Consider the following 27156-nt stretch of genomic DNA (forward strand, 5'->3'; position numbering starts at 1 on the left):
CTGCCTCTTTGATGGGTCACTCAGGAGGGCAGTGAACGCAGCCTGGACCTGGATTACAGCTCCTGTAAGGGCTAAAGCTGTGGAGAAGACGCCGCACACTGATGGACACTCAGAGGGAACAAGGTGATCATAACCTTGTGATCAAACACTCATGATAAACTACACTAAAATCCAAAAAAATACACCATTAAAGTTGACGCTGGGTACTATAGGATCACTAAATCACAGGAAATTTCAGCAGGAAGTACATCAGGCAATACTCATCAAAATGACTGTATTTGGTGAAATTTTGAAGAGCAACTATAAATGTGACCACACCTAAAGGTTTTTGTCTTTACAAAGTTTGTTTTTCCAGTTTTTATTTAAATGAATTTTTCCTTGCATTCAAATTTGAACTGATATTCTGCATCCTGTTTGCTTTGTCAATATAAAAAAAATTAAGGAAAAAGCATGTCCCTAACATCTTATTAGTCAACTGAAGTGCTCTAGGAAGGAACATGTCCTACTTTACTGTATCTTTAAAACACAAAGCTCAGATTACTAAGGACAGACTTCATATGCACAAAAACAGCAGCAGAGGCAAAATTTTGATTCGATCGATTAAAGAAATTTATTCAGGTCATTAAACGAATCAATCTTGTGAATTTCAGACGGCACTTCAATTTACTGAACACAATTTTAGCTCATTGTCGGCATTGAAATAGAGCCTGACCCTGCATGGCCGGAGTAGCCATGACAACAGACCACAGATTGTCCTCGTCCACACTTTCCAGCATTGGCGAGTTACAGAGCTGCTTATTTTAATGAAATACTTGGAAAAATTCTGCTGAACAGCATCCAGAACTATGGTCTCCGCCACTTTAATTAGCCTGGTATTTATACGGTTGCTAAGGGACACAAACACAGAGGAGGCAAAGAGAGATTTCTTCCATTTATTAAGTTTGAAGCCCACTTATACAAAACTCATGAACTGCTTTTAGAACACTTTGATAGCTTTCCGAACATTTGGAAATAAATTAAGGAGAAGAAGTAAACCGCAACACACAAAAATAAAAACATTATTGACTAGGTGAATATTGACGTGAGGAAATGCATCCCTCACAGAAAGGCATTGTTTAGTTGCATGTGTTACTCTTTTAGGTAATTAGTTCTTAAACAAATCCAATACAATCAGTTTTAACCTTCTAAATGATGTCGGGGAACTTCAAACAAGTGCAATTCTTTAATATTGAACCAATACTTGGAGGCTCTACTTCTTGTTATCCAATGAAAAAAATGGCTGGTGGATTTTGTCGTTTCACAGATTATTACTGACGTGTACAAGGGTCATGCAAAGAAGTGTTATGCCGTGACACTTTTCTCCTGAATTATTACTACCGTAAGACATAAAAATAGCACGTTAAACAGAGGTCTATAGAGTTTCGCTGTAAATCCCAGAGGTATTAAGAAAACAGAACATGCAATGCCGTTTGTAAATGCAGCTGTGCAAATGTGTGTGTGTGTGTGTGAGTATACAGTGAGTTAAAATCCCTTTTCCAGCTCTGACCACACTGACCTAGTTTATCAACAATGGATTGTGTCCGTGTTCATGTAAAGTGTCTGCTGACCTGTGATCAAGCACGCTGACAGAGTTAAGTGTGTGTTTGTGTGTGCGCGTGAAAGCCTCTGGTCTTGAAACTTCTGAGTGTAGCGAAATACACAACAACCTTCAAATACTTACAATCGCCACTCTTTCTTTATGAATCAACATTAATGTTCAATAATCAAAGAGTACTGAAGTAAAGTTTAATAAAATGCTTATATATCAGGACACTACTGAGATCTTTGTGTTAGAGAATGAGCGTGTATTATGCTCTGGGTTCTTTGTAGAGCAGCTCAAGAGTTGCTTCCCAAAGCAGTAATATTATTGTTATTATTATTTATGTTATTAAAATACCAATAAACAAACAAGCAGAGCAAAAGAAAAGAGAATTCGACTGGTCACAGCAAAATTTCTGTACACAAATTTTAAGAAAAGAGAAAGAGGTTTGGCAGAGCGAATAGAGAGATTTCAGAGGGGATTGGGAAGGTAAAGCTGCCCCAGGTGGGGGGTAGTTTGCTGAAGGTGGGGGGGTGAAGGGTGTGGTTCTGGGTGGCGAGCCGCTCACCTCTTCTTGGGGGCTTGGGCCGTACGGGGCGGGGTCACAGGTCGCCCTGAGTTGACCCCGCTGTACTGATACTTTGCCTTCTTTTCTGATGGCTTCAGGATCTGAGAGAGAAAAGAGAGTGTGTGAATGTACTGTGAGAGTACAATGCATATATGTATGTATGTATGTGTGTGTGTGTGTGTGGATGATAACACACCTGAAAAGAGCACATGAGTGACTCATCCACACTCATCATTCCACCGGCGTTGTCAAACTCCCCGCAGTAGTTTGGCGCTGAGAACAGAGTGACCAACTGCCGCTTTGCAAAGAACTCATAACCATCCTCAACCACCTGCGAAACACAACACACTCACTAAACACAATCTACATATAGAAGCCTTAACCACAATTATTCAAAGTTACAGCATGAATAGTGGCTCCTGACTGGTTAAAATGATTTGGTACCTGATGTGCCCTGCAGATTAGGTCCAGATCGTGGCGGTTGAGGAATTTGCTGACTACGTCGGCACCGAAAGTGAATGAAACACCACGATCATTCTCCCCCCATCCCTGAACGTCCTTATCTGGGTCCGACCACAGCAAATCACACAGCAACCCTGTGAGACCAAGAGACAAAGATGGATGGAGTATTCTGACGACGACTTTCATACCTTTTATGGACCTTGACACTGTTATTTACTTGGCAGTCTATGGGACAATCTCAAGCCTCCCGGTTTTCATCCAAAATATCTTAAATTGTGTTCCGAAGACGAACGGAGCTTTTATGGGTTTGGAATGACATGGGGGTAAGTGATTAATCACAAAATTCTCATTTTGGGGTGGAGTATCCCTTTAATAAAAACTCTCTATAAAAATAACCTTCCTTTAGCATTACACTAGCAACACCAAGATCATGTGTTTGATTCACAGGGAAAGCAAGAACTGATATAAAAATATGTGCAATATAAGTCTTTTTGGATAAAAACATCTAAGAAATGCATAAATGTTAAAGTAAACTATAGTACACATAATAAATAATACTTAAATAACAATGTAGAAGATATAATTGTAAAATACAAATCAATTGTAGGAAATGCAGAAAATTTTTTTTAAGAAAATGTGGAGTATCCATTGTCAAAGTTGTCAGATCTTACAACTGATACATTAGTGATTTAACAAGTATTTGTTTTTGTCAGATGTGCGCATACACACCTGTATCTGGGACGTCAGTTGGTCGCATAATCCGACGAATCTGTTCCATTGACTGCAGATCAGGAGAGAGACCTAGAAGATGGACATAAAAGAGACAAATCGACAGACAGAAAAAGTGTTACAAAGAGAACGCATTAATATTTTTAGACTCAGCTGACCTATTTCATCAGGCCAAGAGTCACTTCTATAAAACTATCCACCATTCGTTCACCCGTTCTCACCTCCATGGCAACAGAAAATCTTCTCATCTATGATGGCAGCAATCGGGAGGCAGTTGAAGCAGTCTGTGAACGTCTTCCAGAGTTTTATGTTGAACCTGCGCTTGCCTGCGACAGACAAATGTACATACTCATAACAATAAACTATGATCCGTGACCTGAAAGTTTGTTCAGTGGGAGAGAAATCAATATGATTTCAGATTGTTTGGTGTGGGCGTGTGTTAACATTTGGTGTATTTATATCTATGCATGTGCTCAGACACTCACACTCATCATAGAAGCCATAGATCCGGTTGATGGAGGCGCACTCATGGTTTCCCCTCAAGAGGAAGAAATTCTCAGGGTATTTGATCTTATAGGCCAGTAGGAGGCAGATGGTCTCCAAAGACTGTTTCCCTCGGTCCACATAATCACCCAGAAAGAGATAGTTTGCCTCCGGCGGAAAACCGCCATATTCAAACAACCTCAACAGATCTGTATACTGCCCATGGATGTCACCTAAAGACAGAGAGAGTTATATAATTGACAAAAATCAATAAAGTTACATTGATTTTGTCAGATTAGGATTCAGAAAAAAAAGAAAAGAAAAATGGCCTAAAGATCTCACACCCGAAATTCAGGTTAATGACACACACACACAGGGGTCTCAGGTGTGCCACAGAGAGAAGAGAAATGACCTCAAACCTATCCTCATTAAATCCATATTTATAACCTGCTCTACTTACACACTGATTTCCAAAACCTCGAGAGATGGAGAGTAAGGAATGTAATTAAAACATTGGAGATGTTCTCCGCTCTGGAGAAGGGGAGTATCGAACCTACCACAGATTTTAAGTGGAGCCTCCAACTCCAGCAGGATGGGCTGACTGAGGAAGATCTCTCGAGATTTAATGCAGAGTCCTCGAACTTCTGCCTCCGTCATCTGAACGATCTTCCCTGGACGACATCCTCGCACTGGAACAGTAGACAACAACATTTGTTAACATCTGGTTAACATCGTTTTCTAAGTGTGACAACTTTATTGCAGCCTCAATAACTGGGTCAAATGTGGGATTTTCTAATCACTCAATGCTCATATTGGCCCAGTTATCATACAGTCATCCACTGAAACATATTGCACACAAAAATAGACTCACAATCTGGCAAACTGGCTCTGATCTGATTGATCAGATTTTTAATGCCTGGAAACAAAGGCATGTTTATAAGAAGCCGCATAAGCACTTCAAAGGAAGAACTAGGCACTGGATTGAAATTAAATCTTTGGAGGACATTTAGAGTTATGTTTGGTACATAGCTACAAGAAGAACTATATATTTAAACACTAGGAATATAAATGAATGAACTACAGAAATGAATACTAGGAATTAATCTGTGCTTATTAACTGAATTAGTAAATTTTATAATAAATAAACATTTCGATAAGTCTTGCTCACAATAGTGATGTCAGTGAATTCTGCTGTTTGCGTGAGTGGGAATCTTGAGAGTGTCTGGAATTCTGCAGGAATGTTCACTTGGCAAACACAGTCGAGACTGTTAAACAACCATTTTGCAGAGCAGTTTGTCTAAGAACTTCATTTGATGGAAAGAAACTACAAGCGAGAACCTGTAGCCATAATTCACTCTGAGACGGGGAGAATGACAGATTAGAAAAGAGTGTGCGCCGTGCGTGTGGGGAGAAAAAGTAGAATAGCTGAGAGACAGTATATATGTCACAGAGAAGGAAAAGTTGTGCTCTTTTCTTACAGTCATGATTACGGTTATATAATAGCACTAACCATTTTAGTCTTCAGGCCGTCCACCCTCACAATATCCCACACAAACCAGAAATGTTGGACTCTTTGAAAAGAATGCTGTAACCCTAACTGCTATGTGTGTGAGTAAAGTGCAGAGCACTTTACGAGATTGCAAAAATGGTGCCATTTGCACAGATTGAAGTGTGTATGTGTATAACTCTATAAACTGATGAAATGTCCCTGTTATTGCAGCATGACTAAACATAAGAAAAATCTAATTGTGTGTATGTGTGTGTGTTTGACAAGCCACAGTCCAGACCAGTCTGAGCTAGATTATGAGCTTGCCAGAAACAACTTGTTCAAAGTGCCAATCGACTACAATTTCGTAAAACTAAGTCATCTCTCTGATTCCTTGTTCATCGAGTTAGGGTCACATTACATAACAATACATAAGAACGAAATGACACAGACAAGCTAAACTAAAAATATTTTACAGCAATCCACAAGATTATCCAAGTCCTGACGGGCAGCCATTAGACGACCACCGTGGGACAGAAGGCCGCTTGATCTTCACAGATAGAGGAGTGTGATCGAGAGACACAGATGGAACATGAGAGAAACATACAGAGATGTGTTTGTGAGACCATGAGAATCGAAGTGTGAAGAGGCAAAAAGCGGAACGTTAGGGTCACACAGAATCACAGATGGCATTGCTGAGTGAGGGTCAGCAGGAGGGTGTTTGGACAGATGGACGAGCACGAGGCCATATCGGTTATCAGGGTGGTGCAATAATCCACGATGCTTGCCTTTATCAAAAGTAACTGAACAGCAGAAGTTTGTTTAGTAACAGAAGTCACTGAGATGGGCAGAAACAACCGAGGATAAGATCCTAACCGAAGTCTCCTGAGACAGAGACGTTTGTCTTTCTACTACTACCAAATCTCTCAAAAATTTTATATACAGGCTAGTAAATGGATCCAGCATTTATAAAAGGCATTTATTAAAGCCAACAATCCAGTCTACAGTACAGGAACCATTACGGAGCCAAGCGGCCAAACACCACACTGCAGAAGATTATAATGAAATATTTTTCATGTTAAGTAGAATGTGATGTTCTTAATGAAATGTATTTCACGGTTAGGAAGATGACACAGTTTAACAGAGAACAAAATTACCATTCCATTCATTAATTATTCACTTCATACTGAAAAAAAGTGAAATTAAACTTTAGCAAAGTCACACAGTAAATTTACTTCACAGTAAGAGCAAAAAAAAGTGTAAAATTACTAACTAAATATATATCGTAATGTAACTGAGAGAATATTTAGTGTGCATTATCATTACGAAGTGAATTCAGTGACGCTACTAAAGAGAATACAGGGTAATGTCACAAAGGAATCAGTGTAACATAACGTTGATAAAGGTCAGTGTAATATTATGAAAAGAATATATAGCTAGTGTTCTAGTGCAACATTACAATCAAATCAAAAAGTTACACGGTGTTATCTTAGTAAGGTTAAGCTATATTCCCTTTACTATTCTCCTTAGCAACGTTACACTGAATCCTCTTCATAATGATAATGAACACTATATATATTCCATGTAACACAGTAAAGTTAGTATGGAAAAAACAAAGTAAAGTCATAAATGGAACATTGTGAAACATTACTAAAAGATTGTTGTTAAGAGAACATTTATTGGTTCATGATGAAGAGGATTCAGTGTAATATAAATATAAGAACTGAATACAATTAAACGTTAAGAGAAAGAAAAAAACATCGATAAGAGACTAGCTAGCGTAACGCTGTAACATAGAGTGTACGTTACCATTAGGTGTAAGATTCAGTGTAATATTACTACAAATTCAGTGTTAACATTAAATCAAGAGTAAGGTTAGGCTAAGCACACGGTAACCTTGTATGGTGAATACAGTATGAGGAGAGTCGAATGGAGGATCAGAATTACGTCGGTTAGCTACATTCGCCTGAAGTCAACTACGCAGCGGACACTGCATCGTCCTGCCCTCTCTCACATTTGCCCGGTTTCTTTACAAACTGCTGTATAAAAATCTACAGGCCCTCACTACTCGTTCCTGCTTCGATAGATAAAGGCTAGGTTAACTCTAATCTGAAACTCCCATCGCTGGTATGAAGGCTGTCCAAACCCCGGGGCCATTGCCGTGTTTGTAAACAGGCGGCAGAGACCCGAAGCTTAGCTTTACGCGCACAATTCCCCATTCAGCGGCAGAAAAACAGATCAAGACGAGTTGCTAATTACCGTGTATGTTTATATAAACGTTAAAATGCCTTCACGTCCAAACAGCTTACCTTCAAGAAGCCGAGAAATGAGACTGTCAACGTTTAATTCCCCCTCCGCCATCTTCAGTGCCGAGTTCTGCATGCAGCGCTTCCAGCAACGGCCGCTAGGCGCTCGCAACGACGTCATTCACTTAGTTGCGAGCTGCTACGTCAATATTAATGATCTTTTCATGAATATTTAATTGCTTTGAAGGCAAACTTTTGAACTGTTGTTAATGGTATTTTCTGTTGTTTAACTTCCTTCCAGGAGGATTTTTTTTTTTTTTAATCAGAGTACGTTTAAATTTGTCATTTAGCCTATTTATTTACCTACATTTTATAGTCAGTTATCATTTATTAAGCTTGATTACAGTGGGAGTAAAATTAATTAGGCTACATTGAAAACCATTCATTTTGTTTATTGCATTTTTGCAATTATATATATATATATATATATATATACACACACACACACACCAATTACAAAAATACTGTTAAACACATGACACAATATTTTATTTAATTGTTTTATTATATAAACACATTGTTGTTTTTAGTCTTATTAGATCAGTCTGCAGGGAGAGGGGTGCCTGGTGCAACTGTGGTGGGTACGACAGAGCCACTGTTTATTCGTGTGAAGATGAAGGGATGCTCCTGGAGAAGATATGAAGAGAGAGCATTAACTGAAAGACCATGCTAGGTTATCTTGCTCTTACAGTAGCAACCATTGGACATCACCTTACTCACCTTTGTGGGACAATGGATATCACTGCGGTCATATGCGAAATTATTGTAGGTTTGTTTACGGTCCACAGGCTCTAGCTAAAACCAGAAACACAGGAAAAATGCTGTTAAATATAGGAAAGCTGCTGGGAGATTGTGTGTGTGTGTGTGTGTGTGTGTGTGTGTACCATGTTGTTCCAGAGCGCAACTGCCACTGCTGCATGTCCGCGCTCAGAGAAATGAAAACAGTCCACAGAGAAGAAAGTCAGGTCTGGTGTGCCATCCTAAAGCAGAAAGAGATATTTCATCTCTTAATGTTAGCCCTGATACTGAAACTCTAGGTTTTATCGGTTGTAGTATGAGCTCAAATGCACACTCTAAAAGCATTACATTAATCTAACATTTAAACATTTTATGTCTGAATGTGTTGTTTGTGTGTGATCTCATGAGACATGAGGTGTTTTAGAGAGATTTTAAGGGAGCCAACCTCGACCACTGGAACAACAGTGTTCTTTAAGAAGGGCTGTAGCACCACTGCAAAGTCCTGTCTTCCATCATACCTTCCCCCATACACCAGCCTTTCAGTCTCCATCTGACACACAAAACAGCACTTCTATTAATGAAGGTCAAGATAATCTAAAGCCCACGCAGCTAATCAGTTATCAATGAACTGACAACTTGATGGCTACAGACCTGCAGATCTCTGTTGACCTTCTTCATTTCATTCATTTCTGGAGAGTTCTCACGAGGTTCCAGAAAACATGGACACACGTTCCTGTCACACACATAGTCATGAAAATGCAGTTGTGTATGAAAGAATGAAAAAGTACACTGATTTTTAGATTAAATCATTTATTTAGTGAAGTATTTACTCTTGCAGGAGACTGCAGCCCAGTGTGTTCCTCTTTATCATTCGCAGATCCCCAATCTCTAAGATTCCAACAAAATTTACCAGCACTCTGGGAACCTGCACACACACACACCCACGGTTTCCATGCATTTTATAGGGACATTCCATAGGTGTAATGTATTTTATATTGTCCTATCCCCTTATCGTAACCCTACCCCTCATTCTGTATGATTTATAAGATTGTTTCCTCATGGGGACCAAAAAGGTCAACATTTACTGGTATTACTATACTTGTGGGACATTTGGTCCCCATAATATAAGAAATACCAAGACACAATTATTTAAGCATTTTTCTATGTTAAATATGTGAAAATGTCACTGTGCAAAAACCCTGTGATAATGATTTTCTAACTAATAAGAATTAAATTTCTCATTGGTTATTTTGATTTTGTGGGTGAAAGATGATTCATGAATGTGATCAGGTTCAGTAAGTGCATCTCTCTCACCTCATTGTACAGCATATCCAGACCGTCTCTGATGTGACTGATGTATTTAGATGGAGACAGAGAAGCCTGGATAGAGAAAAACTCACTTTTTTTTTTTTAGATTTATTTTGGTGGTCTTAGATATACGAAAAAAACATTAACAATGACTCAGTGGCACATCTCTGCTTGTTAGTATCCACATGTATTTTAGCTGCTTAAAGGTCACTGCTGTGGTTCTCTGGTGCTAGAAGAAACAATTTATGATGGGGAGCTGAGAGCCTTTATATGTTATTAATCATCCACTCACCCGGTCCTGACAGTACTGGCAAAGGTCATTTCCCCCAATAAATAGTGTCACCAGTTTCCAATCCTTCTCAAAGTCCACTTTCTGAAAAATGAGAGTAGTGTTTAAAAAAAAATTAAATAATAATTCATTACATACATACACACATATATAATTAAAATTAGATTCTTTATTACCTTACAACAATTGGTGGAATGTGCCTTGGCACATGCATAAAAATATAAACTCAAAAATTACCATTTTGATCAAACATTTACACACCAAAAAATTATTCCAATCAACACAAAATGATTCCAAGCAACACTAAACTTTTTTTTTTTTTAAAGAAGTTGTGATTAAAACAAAGAATAGAGTATGTATTTCAAGAACATGCCATTTCAGTTTTTCCATTGTAAAATTTCACATTTAATTCATTGCGTTACTTGCAATTGCAATTTCTGAGTGAAAGTGATTTCTACAACGGTTTCTTTTTTTCAGTCAACTTAATAGATTGAATAAGCATACTGACCGTGCTATTCTTTAAAGCTGTGATAAAATCCCTCACTTGTGCTGGTATATTACTGAATAGAGAGGAAGAAATCATTAGCTGAAAGGATACTGTTTTTATGTATGTTTATGTGTGTTCCTTACCTTGCTTTGGCACCGCTCACTGCCATATTGAAGCCATTTGGTCGCTTACTTTTCCCCTTTGAGAAGCCGAAAACATTTGGATTGAATTTCTTAAGAATGTCTGATAACAAATAAATGACACAAAGCGCTAGTGATTATCACATTTTAAACAAGAATCAATTCAAATCTGATAAGGATCAGAACCGTTGGAGTCTCAGTCCTAATCAGTTTAACCATACTGCTAATAAAAATTACATCAAGAGTTACATAAGGTTATACTCACTAGGCAATGTGGTGACAGTCTCCAAAGTATTATCTCCACCAATGCTTTCAATTAAATTGAACACAGACACTTAGAAAACATGTAGAACAAAGCAATTCCATAGGCATACAGTAGACTGACAAAAACTCACCTCCAGGAAACCCCTCGCTCCTCATCCGTTAACTGCAGAAGGTTTTCAGCTTTTGCACCAAAGCCGGCCTGACAGATTCAGAGAGAATGATAATTACAGCATGACAAAACACGGCAACATACACAAATATACACACACACACACACTTACAGTGATTGAATCTCCCAGAGACGCCACCACTTTAATGTCACCTGGATGCAGCCTGTGAACTGTGAAAGAAATGTGATTGTGATTACCTGGATACCCAAACACAACAACAAAAGCAACAATGCAGCGCTACTTGGACCTAAAAAGATAATAAATCATGGCAGGATATCTGAAAGCTTGTTTTGCTTGCTTGTCTCTACTCATAAACTATATTTATGTACATGGGTACATATTTACAATTTCTCCTCTTTCTTGTATGTTTATCAATTAATAAACTATCAATCTATCCTTCTAACCAAAAAAAAAAAAAAATTGTCATATTAAAAAAAAAATTTTAATAATATAAAATAGAAATAATAATAAAAAATAATATAATATGCTTAAAACATTTGCATAACTCATTACATGCAATATTTTAATAAAATGATATTGAGGTTATGGTAATACACAACAGTTCTGTATCTGTACATTTCCTCAACTGCGTCTGCCTTGATATTGGAGAAAGAGAAAAAAAAAAAAAAAAAAAGTATGACATCTGAAAGCCTGTATTACATCTTTGTCTCTATTATATCTCTCTGTTAATGAAGTACCAAAATAAAATGTAGTCAAGTAAAAATATTGCATGACTTAATAAATAACGCTATAATACTTTAGTCAATAAAACAAAGATTATTAAATAAAAGGAGAAATAGTTAGTTAGAGAGTTGGATACAGTAGTTATGGTTATCTGGTAGGAAAAATTAAGCCAATGAATTTCTCTCCTCGCTCTTTCTTACCAGATGTTGGGACAGTGTCAGAGGGCGCTGTGTCCACACATGAGAAATCACTTCCCCAATTCTAAAATGAAAGGGAGAAATCATTTCGTAATACATATTGATCACTTTAAGGTTCTATTATATTTTATTAATATTGTATGTAATATATCTGTGTGACTTACATTTGCAGGTGGGGGAGTAGGAGGAGGGGTATTGTATGTGTAATTGCTGTTGTGATAGGTCCTCAAATAGGGGGATGACTAAAGAAGAATAGGAAAAGGTATTAAAATAAGACAGAATGATAGAGTTTAAAGATGAATTATACAGTTTAAACTCACCTTTTCTGGGCATTTAAGAGGGACACCTGCAGTAAAATCTTCCCTATCTGTCTTATTACCTAAAGGCTCCATCTGAGAGAGAACGAATGAATGAAATAGAAAATCCATTTCGAGAGTAAAGATGCTGTGAAATGACAACATATTAAGAAAGTCTATGGAAATTTATTTTTTCCTGTTGAACTGTATTATATTGTAAATTAATTCAATTACACATCCACAAAGAGGTTATTGCTAAAGTAGCATCAGTCATTTACAGTAAATAAATAAAAAATTAAATAAATGCATTCAACATGCTTGAAAAAACACTTGCATAAATTACACACAATATTAATAAAACATTATCAGGCTTATACATATTTTTAACTCATATGCTCACCAAGTTATTCCAGAGAGCCCGAGCCATGAGCGTGTGAGCTTTCTGACTGAGATGAAAACAGTCTGGAGAGAAATAGGAACGGTCAGGTCTCCCATCCTAAAAGAGCATGGTAAAAATGACAGAGATAATGAGAACAAATAGTTCAAAAGGTTTGCTTGTGTAGTAAATGTAAGATTGCAGTGCACCTCCAGCACCGGGAGAAACACATTTCTGAAGAATGGCTGTAGGACCACTGTGAAGTTATCATGAGTGTCATATCGCCCAGACTCCACCAACTCCCTCATACCACGCTGAGAATAAAACAGCATCACGTTACAGCTACATTTTAATAAATTTGCACAATCACCATACATTTAATGACACAAAGTCATTTTCATGTAATAAGTCATGGGCAACATCTGGAACTCATTATCTTTAGGTTTCAGAACACAGCGGACAATGTGGTGGGCAAGCTTCATTTTTTTAATCTAGAATAATCTCATTTTGCTTTGGATTAATCTAGATAATCAATTTGAATTCTGTACATTCTAATTATGTTTGTAATTGTTAGTATGAATAAGCTGTCTGCACTCAACCATAGTATACGAATTTTAATTCCGCGTTAGCTATACAGATAAAATTTACATGCATAAAGTTGCAAACAACCTCGGCTGTTTCTGCATGTAATTTCATGAGAACCAACTATATCCATCAAAATTCTTCAAAACACAGAACTAAACAAAACCATAATAAAAAAATACATATATATAATATATTATATTATATTATATATCAAAGCAAATAATGAAAGACTATCATGTATCTTGTTCTCATGTAAAATGTTTTGCGCTTTTGAACAGCTTATATACAAACTAGAAGTCAAAGACTATCATGTAAGCAGCCGCGCCAATAGCGGAATGAAACGCGTCCTGTGTGATCACCACATAAGTAACGCACAGGGCCACTGCAGACCAAACAGGCGTGGGGTCTTGTCGAGTAGGTAATCAGTAGGCCAGTATATAGGGCAAGGTGAGAATAGCAGGTAGGACCAGCAGATAACGGCGATATTTTTTTTTTTATCGCCGGCATAAGGGTTAACGCAGCCAAAGAGTGCCCAACGCTCACACCACTAAAAAAAATTATAATATAATATAATATAATATATATAATATAATATCACTATAATATAATATAATATAATATATCAAAGCAAATAATGAAAGACTATCATGTAACAAAAGCTTCAGATATCAGATCTTCTACCAGAATCAAGCAGAAATCAGGTGAGCCAGTATAGGGCAAAACTCACTTGACCAGCCAGGTGGGGCAGCCAAGAGTGGGGTCCTGATGGAGGCGGCGCAGTGGAATTATATCCAGGAGCTCCACTAGGTTTACTAGGGCACGAGGGACCTGGAGGAGAACACATGACTAACTCCTACGAGCAGCAGCGATTTACAGTGGCATCTTGTTACCAATAATCTGGTTTAGCAAAAGCAGTCAGATAGAGATTTTTACCATTGTTTCTGCTACAATCCATGCATACCATAACAAAAACAGTAAACAGGTTCAAAATAAAAAGATATGTGAAGAGAAATATAAAGTGGGCTCCAACCAATCTTTTATATCTATATCTCTCTCTATATCTCGATCTCTCTATATATCCATCTATCCATCCATCTATACACACACACACACATACATATACTGTATCTCTTTCTCTCTCTACAGTATATCTATATCGAGAGAGATGATAGCGATAGAACGCTAGAGAACCAGAGGTAAAACTGCCTCACCTCTTTATGTAATATGTCCAAACCCTCACGGATATACTTCACAATGTTATCAGGAGAATAGTACCGCTGGGGGATTGGGGGGGAGAGGGAGAGAGGGAGAGAGTGATTAAGAGAGATAGTGACAGTAATTGCAGATTTATTACTGAAACTCTGATAATAGATAAAACAGGCTCTATTAATATCAGCGTACAGTATCAGAGCAGTGGGCGCATATGTCATTTCCTCCAATGAAGACTGTGATAATCTTCCAGTCATTCTGAAAATCAATTTGCTGAAAAGAGAAATTTTCAGCCAGTCTGAATGAGGTTCAGATTTTACACTGTGTGACATCTTAATATCTTACAGAAAAAAAAAAAAACAAAAAAAAACCCATTAACTCAAACATAAAACCTAACTAAATACATTAATGAAAATCTGAGGATCTAAAATATAATTACATAATTTTTGCAACATTTTCAACAAGAGAAAAGTAAATGTGTGTGTATGTGAGATTTTAAGAATGACTAACCGAGTCTTCTTTCATTCTTTTAATGACAGCTTGAGCTTGCGTGACCATATCACTGCAAAATGAAAAGTTACATATTACTCCTTTTACAGTATTACATTTTTTTATTTCAAAGAAATTAACTGATCAAAAGGTGACAGTAAAAACATTTAAAATGTAAACAAAAAACAAACAAAAAAAGATTTATATTTGTAATAAATGCTGTTCTTTTGAATTTTCAATTTATCAAAGAATCCTGAAAAAAAGTATCATGGTTTCTAGAAAAATATTGAGCAGCATAACTGTTTCAACACTGATAATAATCAGAAATGTTTCTTGAGCACCAAATTAGCAATACAACGTCTCATACTACAATATTTACAAGAGGAGAAGCCACTCACTCAGATGTGGCTCCTGGTCTTGCTTGGTTCAGAAAACTCTGTGCAGAATTCTCACTTCCTTTTCCCACTGAATACCCAGTGATTGAAGGGTTAAACTCTCTCAATATATCTAAATAAAAAAAAAAAAAAAAAAAAAAAAAAAAAAAAACACCACACAAAAATCACTCTAAATCTGATTTGCATGTATTAATAAGAGATTGGCAAGGGTAAACATATGGCCTGCAGTTTTTTTTTTTTAAGGAGGGACTCATGAATAATGCTCAACTTGACCTCTAATTTCACCCCGGACTACTTCAAGATACGTAGTATATAGTAGAGATTAAAAAGCAGCTATTTATTGTATAAACTGTTGCATCATCTTGATCAGCTGTTATGTAGTTTAAAACATTTAATGAATACAATCATTTCTGTTGATTATATTCCTTATTAATGATTAATCATAAATCTACAGTACACGATAATAAGAGCATGACAGTAACATGACAGCTTGCACATACTTGGTAAAGTGGTTGTAGTTGTGAGGTTCTCATCTCCACCAATGCTGAGAACAAAAAATGAAATATCTGTCTCCTGCCACATGAGATCATTGATCATTTAGATAAAAATTTTATTCTGTAAATTATATGGAAAAAGCAATATTTGTGTGCAATAAACTGATGGTTCACAGTGTGATCGGGGTAGACACTCACCTCCATGACAGGCCGCGATACTCTGTAAGCACACCCAGAAGATTGTGTTGTGCAGCACCCACCCCATTGGCTGCCTGTTTTTTTGGGGAAAGGAAATGACATCACAACTTGTATATTCACCAATGTTCTAAAGTTTGCCATCAGTAAGGTCAATTCTTTAGCAACCATGCATTAAAATGATAAGCAACAGCATAGACTTTTAATGTTACAAAAAATTATCACTGTTCATACTGTATTTTTAACAAAGAAAATGCAGCCGTGAGCATAAGAGACTTCTTTTAAATTTGTACAGACTCCAAACTTTCAGTTGTAGTGCATACTGTATTTGTTAAAAAGGATCTTTAGTATTAGCAAATATCATTAATACATTAAAATTTGTATATTTATTACCGTCAAAGATTTGCCCATTGCTGCCACCACTTTGATATCTGCTGGCCGTAAGGCATGGACTATAGAAGAGACAGACAGAAACAAGCTTAAAAAAAAGAATAATTTCCAACCAGGGTGCACTACAGGTTTGAGATCCCTGTTTACCTGAGGTAGGGATGCTGGGAGATGGAGACCTGTCCTCACAGGTGAGCTCACTCCCCATCACCTGAAAGCTCATATGCAGCACAAGTTAGACACACTGTAAGTCAAAGCAACAGGGCCAACTTATGGTGAGAATGGACTCACTGGGTGGAGAAGTGGAGAGGCTTCCTCTGTTTGGGAGTTAACGAGCTCAGGCGAGTATGAGTTTTTCTGTGTTCGCAAAAATGGATTTTTCTGGAACAGAACAACAGGTTTGATAAGGCATGTGTATGTTTCTGTCTGTTTAGAGAGAGAAAAAAAAAAAAAAAAGAATAAAAAATCATCCAGACTTGAACATACACATTGTGAACATTGTGTGTCACTAACACACAAACATATAGGACTAAGTCAGTGCTATAAAAAAAAAAAAAAACCTGAAATACTTTCACCTTATCACAGGTGAAGGACAAAAACTTGCGTAAAACAGAACGTCAGGAAGTGCAGAGAAAAGTTTGGTGAGAAAGCCATATTTATAAAGCCACTCTGATTCAGCAGTTTTCATTATGAATGCTAAAGAGGTCATAAATCAAATATCTCCCTCACCACTGTGGGGCATGGAATGGTGAATATGCCCCGCCCATTCATCTCAGTCTTATCTGTCATTGGCTGCAGCTGGAAAGAGAATAAACAGGATTGGTCAAAAAGTGGGCTCCAGTTCTTCGTCATATAAAGGCAAGATTAGATATAGGTGATTTGAGATGTGTTTCTAGGTTGAATAAGTTTCAGATTAGATGCTATCACTGAGAGCTGATTATCAGTTTACCTGTCAGTCAATCACATCAGGGCCTTTAACACTTTGAACTTTTATAACTTGAAAGTAAAGTGTCCAGGATTTCACCCCTACATCTATAGGAACAATGTACATATGCATTGATTGAATTAATATTAACTTACCAAATTAGTCCAGAGCTGTAAAGTCAACAATCTTATGTCACGTGAGGAGTTAGATGTAGAGGCTTTCATCTGAGTAGAAGAAAAATAAATTTAATTAAACGTTTGTTTTATACCAGTATAAATCTAATACTTTAATTCAACATAATACATGTTAAATAGACAATTGATATTTGTGTATGTTGTGTAAAATCCATAAAAATTTTGCCATCTATAATGTTTATTATTCAAATGTCTGTCTATATGTATCTATCTATCTAGTGGCCCATTTAAAATGATCTCTGAGTGTTGCAGACTCACTGGGTTTGACAGTTCGGTGTACACTGGACTGGATTGAAGCATTACGCTGAAATCTTTCCGGTCACCAAACCAGCCTCTTCTCTCTAGAAGAGCACTGACAGATTTCTGTTCAATAAACATATATACTGTTTGACAATGTAAAACTATTTTAGCATAGACATTCAAATGTCACCCATGTATCAATGTGTGTGTTTTTGTATACAAATTATATGTACTGTACCTGCAATACAGCCATGAGCACTATAGTATCCAGTCTGTGTCTGTCTTCATCACATTCTTCCTCACATTGACACACTCTAAAAAGCATAAACACCTTTAATTAAACTGTTCATTGCAAAATATTATCAGAATTGGGTTTTGAAGAATTGTCTCATACTGACCGGTCATGTGACAGTCCACTCCAAACAACAACATGAACCAGTGTACGTTTCAACTAGAGAGAAAAAAAAAAAGCTGTTGTAGTAAACACTCAATATACCGATTCAAAATTGTTGTTTGAAGGATATTGACTGTCTTCACCTTCTTATGAAGAGAGTCCAGTGTCTGTTCCACTCTATTTACTGTTGCATCAATGGTTGCACTCAAGTCCTAAGTACAAGTACAGAATAATATAGAATTAAAGCTGTACTTTGATTGTTTTCTAAGTCCCATGTAATAAGTAATAGAGGTTGATAGGATTTGTGGTCAAATTTCTGACCTGGTCTGTACACACAGATATCTCATCGACTGGTATAAAGAGCAGGAGCAATTTCCACTGAAAGAATGACAGCACAAGAGATGTTAATGGCTCAGATTAGGATTGCTCGTGTTTATAAAATAACACATGTATACCTTACAGTGTTCAAGCAATGTTTCATATTGGATTTATACAACAGTTAAGTTAGTTTAGAGTACATTTACATTTTAAACAGTATTAGCAGATTGTCTATTTGCTCCTGCCAAAAATACTTACATAAATACTTCCAAATGAACCCAAGCTTAATCAATCATTAAGTGTCTACGAGCAAGAAACAAGTGTTTTCATCCTAAATGCATCTGCACCTTTTTGAAAGATGTAAGGAGTCACTCAAATAATCATTTCACACTCAAACACTCAAGTTGTTTGGATTGTAAATGAATCAGTGTTTTTGAACAAGTCGATTGAATGACTCATTCATAAAGACAGTCAGTTGTTTTGTTGCTGAATGAATCTGTTTTTCGAAGAATTTGGTTGAATTAATGAATAAATTAAATAAGTTGCTAATGTCGCCATCTAGGCCACTGATGCAATGTAACCTGCAAAATCCCCATATATATATACACACACACACTTATATACAGTGGTGTGAAAAAGTGTTGGCCCCCTTCCTGATTTCTTATTTTTTTGCATGCGTCACACTTTAATGTTTCAGATCAAACTAATTTAAATATTAGTCAAAGACAAGTAAACAACATGCAGTTTTTAAATGAAGGTTTTTATTAAGGGAAAATAAAATCCAAAACTACATGGCCCTGTGTGAAGTGTTTGCCCCCCTGTTAAAACTGGTTTATCACACCTGAGTTCAATTTCTCTAGCCACACCCAGGTCTGATTACTGCCACACCTGTTCGCAATCAAGAAGTCTCTTAAATAGGACCTGCCTGACAAAGTGAAGTAGACCAAAAGATCCTCAAAAGCTAGACATCATGCCGAGATCCAAAGAAATTCAGAAACAAGTGAGAAAGAAAGTAATTGAGATCTATCAGTCTGGAAAAAGGTTATAAAGCCATTTCTAAAGCTTTGGGACTCCAGCGAACCACAGTGAGAGCCATCATTTACAAATGCCAAAAACATGAAAAACTTCACAAAATTCCAAAAACTGCAAAACCTACCAAAATAACACAAAGACCACACATACAACACATCCAAGAGGTCACAAAAGACCCCACAACAACATCAAAGAACTGCAGGCATCACTTGCCTCAGTTAAGGTCAGTGTTCATGACTCCACCATAAGAAAGAGACTAGGCAAAAATGGTCTGCATGGCAGTTCCAAGACGAGCAAAAAGAACAAAGGCTCGTCTCAGTTTCGCCAGAAAACACCTTGATGATCCCCAAGACTTTTGGGAAAATACTCTGTGGACTGACGAAACAAAAGTTGAACTTTTTGGAAGGTGTGTGTCCCATTAAGTCTGGCGTAAAAGAAACACCACATTTCAGAAAAAGAACATCATACCAACAGTAAAATGTGGTGGTAGTGTGATGGTCTGGGGCTGTTTTGCTGCTTCAGCACCTGGAAGACTTGCTGTGATAAATAGAACCATGAATTCTGCCATGAATAATTTCGAAGGAGAATATCCGGCCATCTGTTCGTGAGCTCAAGCAGAAGCGAACTTGGGTTCTGCAGCAGAACAATGATCCAAAACACACCAGCAAGTCCACCTCTGAATGGCTGAAGGAAAACAAAATGAAGACTTTGGAGTGGCCTAGTCAAAGTCCTAACCTGAATCCTATTGAGATGCTGTGGCATTACATTTACACTTATGCATTAAGCAGATGGCCCTTTTGTACCTATCATTTGTCACAAATTCTATACTTTTTTTTTTTTTTTTTTTTTTTAAACCAGTATGTGTTCCCTGGGAATAGACCCCACAACTTTTCACGCTGCTAACACAATGCTCTACCACTGAGCCACAGGGAATTACAACAATTCTGTATAGATGAGTGGACAGAATTCCTCCACAGCACTGTAACAGACTCATTGCAAGTTATTGCAAATGCTTCACTTAAGTTATTGCTGCTAAGGGTGGCCCAACCAGTTATTAGGTTTAGAGGGCAAACACTTTCACACAGGGCCATGTAGTTTTGGATTTTGTTTTCCCTTAATAAAACCTTCATTTAAAAACTGCATGCGTTCACTGTTATCTTTTACAAATAATTTAAATTTGTTTGATCTGAAACATTAAAGTGTGACAAACATAAAAAAAAAAAGAAATCAGGAAGGGGGCCAACAATTTTTCACACCACTGTATATATATATATATATAAAACCAGTTTTCTGCAACTAAACTGCTGCATTAAATTTGGATTTGACAAGTGTATTTAATAACAGCTGTGACACTCAAACTTGCCAGTTCGCATACTGTAACAACTCCGTAACACAGGATAGTCTTATCACATGTGAAGTTACTTATACCAGTGTGGGGAGCCACTCGTGGAATAAAACCTTCAGATAACACAACTCCTAAGTTATACCGCATATGCAAAAAAAAAATAAAAAAAAAAATCCAACTGGAGACCGGACATAACTGTTATAAAGGCCTGACTGTGTTCACCTGAGTGGGGCTGCTGAGTGACTCCATGTATTCTGCTTTATCCATTAAGCTTCTGTCACACAAATACAGTCATTGTAAACATTCAGAAAATATAGCATCTGTAGTTAAATAGTGAATATTATAATATACTTCTTTCTATGATACCTTTGTTCAGGTACAACAGTTGACACATTTGGGTTAAAGGTGAACAATATTTCTAAGGCAGAAAAGTGAAAATGTTATTTTGTTTTTGGAAATTGAGGCCTTCTGTCTCTTTCAGATACCTGCAAAGGTAAAAATATCCATATACAAAAGAAGAAAAAGATAACATCAGACCACACAATCATCAAAAAAAAACAGAAAACACAATAGTTAACAGACCAAAAAAAAAACCAATAATATCAGGCCAACCGACGCACAACCCAAAACAAAGTTCTTAAGTGTGCAAGATAAGACAATATTATCACATTTGATTGAGATTAGGGACATGTTTGAAGGATTTCCTCCTTGTAATAAAACCAATTTAGGTTAAAATGTTTTATGTTTCAGCCTATTTTTTTCTGTCATGTCATTTATGTCAGATCTGTCATCTCATTTATCTTTGTTCAGGTACATGGATGCATGTGTATCTCTCCTCTGGCTTTGACTTTCATTTTAGGACTCAGGCTCAATCTTTATACAAAGATCTGGTTTAATCAAGCCTGACAATCACACAGAAGCATGTGAAGGGCCTTGTGAGCTCAATCAATGTGTTACTCAGTCAAAAAAAAAAAAAAAAAAAAAGAAACCCATGCAGATTCAGCAATGATATTCCAACGTAATTCGAGTACAAAACTATTGTATGGTATTGTGTGTCTGTTTATTTCTATAGAATTATATTGAAACCTTACCAGATAGCATGTTCAGGGCTCTAATTTCATCAGATCTGCCATAAAACATCCAATTTAACAACTTTGAGTAGCATAATAATGGAATTTGAATTAGTGAAATTAACAAATGAAATAATTTTTAAAATCTAAACAATCATATCAATCATAATCTATTTACTATATAATTCTGTTCTCATTTTAATTATGAAATAACAAAACAGACAGAAACCAACAGTAATTAATATTTAGCGATTAAAATCAGAGCCTGACCTGAATTTAGGTATTAATTTACTTTAGTTAAACTAATGTGCTGCTCTATGTTAGTAAGTCTTTCAAGCTTATAATTCTGTCTTCACTCCAATAAAGCTTAATTGATATTTTAATGCACTTGCGATAAATTTGGACATACCTCTTCACATTGGACAAAACCAGTGCAGATACCACAGACACATCAGCTGGCCTCAGAGAATGGACTGCAAAAAGGATGATAGGACATTATACACTGATATCCAGCCTAGATGTTAATTAATTACTTTTCTTGCTGTCTTATGCACAAGATTCTTGTAGATTCCTTTACCAGAAACTGGAGTGCTGAGTGAAGGGGATGAAACAGCACAATACAGAGATTCAACTGCAGAAAGAAAACAAACAAACAAACAAAAAAAAAAAAAAACCCTGATAAGACACTGGCACACATTAACAAACTGGACTCATTGTATTGACATGGAAGCACAACTTCTGTGACAGATACATTTCTGTGAATGCATTACCTATGTTGCATTGGATGAATTAGAATTAAAAGACTTTGAAGACAGATAGAAAGTGTATAACGCATGCAGTCTCACATCTGCTCAATGACAGAGTAATTATTAACCTCTCGGTATAGGCTAAAGAGGGAAATAATTTCTAAAATACTATCAAGTCATTAAAATGTCAGGAAAGTAATCCAAGGAAGCTTTATGCAGAGTGGTGGAATATCAAAAGTGATTAAATACCTGCTGAACACCTGCATGCTAGACGTACCAGGATCATAATCTGTGCACAGGAAGAGAAAGTTATAAAATTTATTTCCATGATGGAAAGAATCATCCACTTCTTTGCTTGATTCATCTGCTTAGAGCCACATGGAGTAAAGAGCAGTTCTGAACAAAACTGCTGAAACGTTTAGCAACACCTGCTCTAATATATGATTGTAATCTTCCTCAATCACACTCAGACACGCCTCGTGTTAGTTTGCATGTTTCAAGGTAGATGACATTGAATTTATTTTTATAGATCTTATCAAGCTGTTTATTGGAAAGATATTGGCTAGATCAGTGCTTCCCAAACCTGTCCTGGAGGCCCCCCTGCCCTGCAATTTTTGTATGTCTCCCTTATCTAACACACCTGATTTTACTCATCAGCTCATTAGTAGAGACTGCAAGAACTAAATTGGGTGTCTGATTAGGGAGACATACAAAATGTGCAGGGCTGGGGGTCATCCAGGACAGGTTTGGGAAGCACTGGGCTAGGTCTATAGTCCTGTGGCCGGTTTTCACCCAAAAATCAAAATTACTAGTCTTAAAGGGTTAGTTCACCCAAAAATCAAAATTATGTCATTAATGACTCAATCCATGTCGTTCCAAACCCGTAAGACCTCCGTTCATCTTCGGAACACAGTATAAGATATTTTAGATTTAGTCCGAGAGCTTTCTGACCCTCCATTGAAAATGTATGTATGGTATACTGTCCATGTCCAGAAAGGTAATAAAAACATCATCAAAGTAGTCCATGTGACATCAAAGGGTCAGTTAGAATTTGAAGCATCGAAAATACATTCATCCAGCCAATAAATTAATCAAAGCAACTGCAGATTTCTTGTTCAACACTTCTCAGTTATTAACACAATAAACTGATATATCATTTTGGTAGCCATATATACTGTATATGTGAAGTGAACTATTATTGTTTCTAAGGGTGCAATTACTTTTCAAAGCAAAGAAAGTTTAAAAGGTTGTACATAGACTTTAACATTATATATATATATATATATACACACACAGTGCAATATGTATTGTGAAAATCACTACAAATATTTTATCTTAAATGATTTCTGACTGAAAAAACTTCAATTATCGTGCTAATTATCCCAGTGCCAAGTGAAGGCAACCTATATTTAACCAGTTTTGTTGTCGTGTGTGTTTGAAAGTGCAGTAGTGCATATCTCGAATCTGATTATATATGATTAGAGATGCTGAGTATGATGAAAGTCATTAAGATTTCTGAAGATTTACAGCTTCTCTAATTGATAAGATAAACATCTCACCCTGAGGTTACTAAACATTAGCAGATAGAAGATAACTAATTTGTGTAACGTTGCACATGCGTCTACTACAGCTTAAAATGATTGACATCAGAATGAGATGATTGATGGTCGAGATGTTAATATATACCTGGCTGGAGTTAGGCTATGAGCATTGCCAAGTTTATATAAATGAAATAATATAAAACCAAAGTTCAGTTTTCTGGTTGCAGTGATAATCGAGTGGCTAAATGGTAAATGTCAATGACTTCCTGTGTGCGTTTGATTGCCGGTGGTCTATGGATCAAAAGGGCAAATCTCAAAATGCTTCCAAAGGCTATACTAAAAATCTGAAATAATGAATGTAAAAGCCAAAAAAATAATAAGCACTATGCAAGTTAGTTGTGGTTCAAATATGATTGTGATATGATGTATTTAGCCATAATAAATAAATAAAAAAAGTATCAAAATCATCATTTATTTGGTTGTGACTGCAGCAAGGTGCAAGTTAGGATGTCTGTTAAGCCTTATTGTGGAGCCTTAAAATATAAATGTTTTGTCTCAGAATGTGAGAATAAATGCAATATAAATCTTGTTATTAAGATTGTCATTAAGCTGTTAAATTCATCAATTGGAACAAATTATGAATTTAATAACACATCATAATATGATTGTATAATAAGTCATTCAAATAAAAGAATTTGATTTCATTAAATGTAATGTCTCCATTTTCATTTTTTATTATAAGTGCTTTTTTTTTGGTTCTGTTGTTATTATGGGAGTTTTCCCTCGACTATAAAAGCAGAATTGTACCTGAAGAGTCTCTGCTTGGAGTTTGTCCCAGTTGGTGGATTTTTGGATGGTGAGTAGGCCCCGGACTTCACATTCATAGTGCGCAATGGGGTGGGGTCTATTACAGGTTTGAATATTTATAGCCAGATTCTGTATAGGGGTCTCAGTTTTAATACATAATGCCCTTTTTGCCATGTCTCTGAAGACATCCACAGCCTTGTTGATGTTTTCAGTAGTGCTGCTGATATTAATACACAGGTAGTTTTGAGTATGTTCTAGGGACTTATTATCTAGCTTGAACCGATATTTGTAGTCTTGGTTGCTAGGTCTTTTTTGGAATATCATTAAATTTATGTTTTTAAGGTTAATGACCAAACCCATGTTGTGCAGGAAACCCAATTTGCTGCGTTTTTTTCTTTTGGTGAGAACACCAAGATCTGCAAACAGCACTTGACTGCAGAGTCAACTCTATAGAAATTTTATTTATTGTTTTGATTATATTTGACATGGCGCTGAATTTAATTGAAGATCCTTATGTGAAATGTAAAAGTTTTAATATCTGCTTACGAAATATATACATATAGGCTACTGTATTTCTAAACATTTAGAGAACTACTGTTTCTCAGTGGCGACTAGCAACAGTTTGGCTACCCACAGCCTTCAATACATCTTCTTCTATGTTCAACAGAAGAAATAAATGAATACAGGTTTGATATAACTTTAGGGTGAGTAAATTATAACAGAATTTTTGGGCGAACCATCCCTTTGAATTCTTCGTTTACAAAGACAAGAAAATCCACCAGTAGATGGCGTCAAGAGACTGGGATTAGTAAATTTTTATTACGCGCTGCCAACGTCTTCTATGATGAATCAGCGCCATCTATTGATTAACATTGGAACACCTGCTGCCTCACACGAGTCGATAGATGGCGCTGATTCGCCAGTTGAAGCCGATGGTGGAGGCGCAATGGGGTGGAGGAGAGGAGAGCGTGAGGAGAGCCCTAGGTCCACACATCACTGGATGCGGCAGCGGCATGTGGACGGCAGACACACCGGAGACGTGTGTGGGTACTTTATGCTGACCGGTCCGGGCTCTCATAGGAGCGCATGACCCGCCGTGATGGCCGGGGGACGCAGAGGACTAGTGGCCCCACAAAACACTTTTCTGGAAAATATTGTCCGACGGTCTAACGGTAAGACGCACCACCACATCCAAAGCAGCGCACATACAGAACGAGTATCAGCGGTAGTGTCGCAGATAAAAGAAAGAAAGAAAAACTTTTGGTTCATAAGTAAAAGACTTATAAGAAACCTTTACATTAAGACAACGTACTTCTCGGAAATATAGTCTACTTAAATAACTACACAAACTAGAAAGTTAAAGGTGTCTGTTCTCGCGGGGGGGAAACGTTATGCAGGTGCATTCTGTAGTGAATGTTTTACAATAGAATTTATTCGTTATTTATTTGATTTTACGAAAAAAAAACGTTAAATAGTTCAAAAAGTACTATTCTTTTCTAGTTTTTAAAATTATATATAAATAAGCTATATATAGGATAATTTATTTACATAATGCATAATTTTTTTTTTTTATTAGGCTATAGTAATTAGGCCTATAAAATACTTAGTAAAGAGAAGTCTAATGGGCTGCAGGAACACTGAAATGTTGTTCTGTATTCTCTGCGTGACAGCTGCTCGTTCCCAGATGAGTTCTTCTCATACATCCTTCCATCAGCATGTTTTGTGGGATAGAGAACAACTTCAGGTTAAATTAATATTTAATAGCAATTTATATTTAAGAGTGCTGAAGGGTTAAAAACTGTCAGACTGTGTTCTTGCACCCTCTGTAAGATCTTTAAAATAGAATCCAAGATCTCTTTTATTGATGTTTATACATCAGGACCACTTTTCTTATTCATATGGTTTCATTGCATGCATATGGTCATTTAAAACTAATTGAACAGATGTCCACAACTGCCCAGTGGACACCACCTCTGCATTAAACCCCATTAGAGAGATCTCTAAGCTTTAAGAAAGATGCACTTTTTCGTTTAAGTAGGACTTCTATTAACTTCTGAAACCATTGATGTTTGTATGACCTGCTTGGTCATAACTGGGCGTCTTGGAGAAGAACATGAGGATAAATTCCTCTTCCTCTATAGTGTTTGTGTATTATTTAACTCTTTTTCTGTTTTCTTTAACTTCCAGTTTGGACATTATCACATAGACACACAGGTATAAACTTCACT

At 36.6% G+C, this 27156-nt stretch overlaps 3 protein-coding genes across 3 annotated transcripts in view; 1 reads left to right on the forward strand and 2 right to left on the reverse strand.

Annotated features, from left to right (window-relative positions):
• Nucleotides 1–918: 918 nt before the first annotated feature.
• Nucleotides 919–7753, reverse strand: LOC109101267 (serine/threonine-protein phosphatase PP1-beta catalytic subunit-like). The gene is made up of 8 exons (XM_042742347.1): nucleotides 7617–7753; nucleotides 4379–4510; nucleotides 3824–4054; nucleotides 3560–3664; nucleotides 3339–3410; nucleotides 2592–2743; nucleotides 2344–2478; nucleotides 919–2248 (listed from the first exon to the last, which is right to left on the reverse strand). Exons 1-8 carry the CDS (start codon nucleotides 7732–7734, stop codon nucleotides 2144–2146), a joined length of 1050 nt encoding a protein of 349 aa, XP_042598281.1. The 5' UTR covers nucleotides 7735–7753; the 3' UTR covers nucleotides 919–2143.
• A 326-nt stretch (nucleotides 7754–8079) lies between these two features.
• plb1 (phospholipase B1) lies at nucleotides 8080–23185 on the reverse strand. The gene is made up of 41 exons (XM_042743110.1): nucleotides 22830–23185; nucleotides 22412–22465; nucleotides 22244–22307; nucleotides 21856–21890; nucleotides 21131–21182; nucleotides 20987–21038; nucleotides 18391–18447; nucleotides 18213–18281; nucleotides 18074–18126; nucleotides 17914–17989; nucleotides 17694–17798; nucleotides 17397–17465; nucleotides 17046–17114; nucleotides 16608–16697; nucleotides 16467–16527; nucleotides 16323–16381; nucleotides 15933–16006; nucleotides 15741–15784; nucleotides 15244–15352; nucleotides 14867–14918; nucleotides 14549–14629; nucleotides 14359–14424; nucleotides 13875–13975; nucleotides 12772–12904; nucleotides 12587–12682; nucleotides 12211–12282; nucleotides 12055–12132; nucleotides 11894–11954; nucleotides 11121–11179; nucleotides 10971–11038; nucleotides 10841–10884; nucleotides 10579–10678; nucleotides 10457–10508; nucleotides 9952–10032; nucleotides 9666–9731; nucleotides 9182–9276; nucleotides 9003–9084; nucleotides 8797–8901; nucleotides 8498–8593; nucleotides 8334–8408; nucleotides 8080–8240 (listed from the first exon to the last, which is right to left on the reverse strand). The coding sequence occupies exons 1-41, from the start codon at nucleotides 22942–22944 to the stop codon at nucleotides 8154–8156; spliced, it is 3057 nt and encodes a 1018-aa protein (XP_042599044.1). The 5' UTR covers nucleotides 22945–23185; the 3' UTR covers nucleotides 8080–8153.
• A 2587-nt stretch (nucleotides 23186–25772) lies between these two features.
• The window catches only part of kcnh1a (potassium voltage-gated channel, subfamily H (eag-related), member 1a), a 47075-nt gene continuing 45691 nt past the window's right edge, over nucleotides 25773–27156 (forward strand). The window contains 1 exon segment of the mRNA XM_042742348.1: nucleotides 25773–26100. Within this exon segment, the coding sequence (XP_042598282.1) occupies nucleotides 26028–26100 (73 nt within the window). The 5' untranslated portion in view covers nucleotides 25773–26027.

Source organism: Cyprinus carpio, chromosome B17 (assembly GCF_018340385.1).
Source record: "Cyprinus carpio isolate SPL01 chromosome B17, ASM1834038v1, whole genome shotgun sequence".
Classification (NCBI taxonomy): Eukaryota; Metazoa; Chordata; class Actinopteri; order Cypriniformes; family Cyprinidae; genus Cyprinus; species Cyprinus carpio.

Bases quoted from the DNA above. Each gene is read 5' to 3' on its own strand.
- LOC109101267 (XM_042742347.1), bottom strand. From the start codon at position 7,734: ATGACGTCGTTGCGAGCGCCTAGCGGCCGTTGCTGGAAGCGCTGCATG. The intron at 2,479-2,591 runs GTACCAAATCAT...TGTGTTTCGCAG, and splicing joins TAATCTGCAGGGCACATCAG to GTGGTTGAGGATGGTTATGA. The intron at 2,249-2,343 runs GTGTGTTATCAT...TTTCTCTCTCAG, and splicing joins CACTCATGTGCTCTTTTCAG to ATCCTGAAGCCATCAGAAAA.
- plb1 (XM_042743110.1), bottom strand. From the start codon at position 22,944: ATGAATCAAGCAAAGAAGTGGATGATTCTTTCCATCATGGAAATAAAT. The intron at 10,033-10,456 runs GTCAGTATGCTT...CTCATTTTTCAG, and splicing joins CAGCTTTAAAGAATAGCACG to AAAGTGGACTTTGAGAAGGA. The intron at 9,277-9,665 runs GTGAGAGAGATG...GTGTGTGTGCAG, and splicing joins TGGATATGCTGTACAATGAG to GTTCCCAGAGTGCTGGTAAA.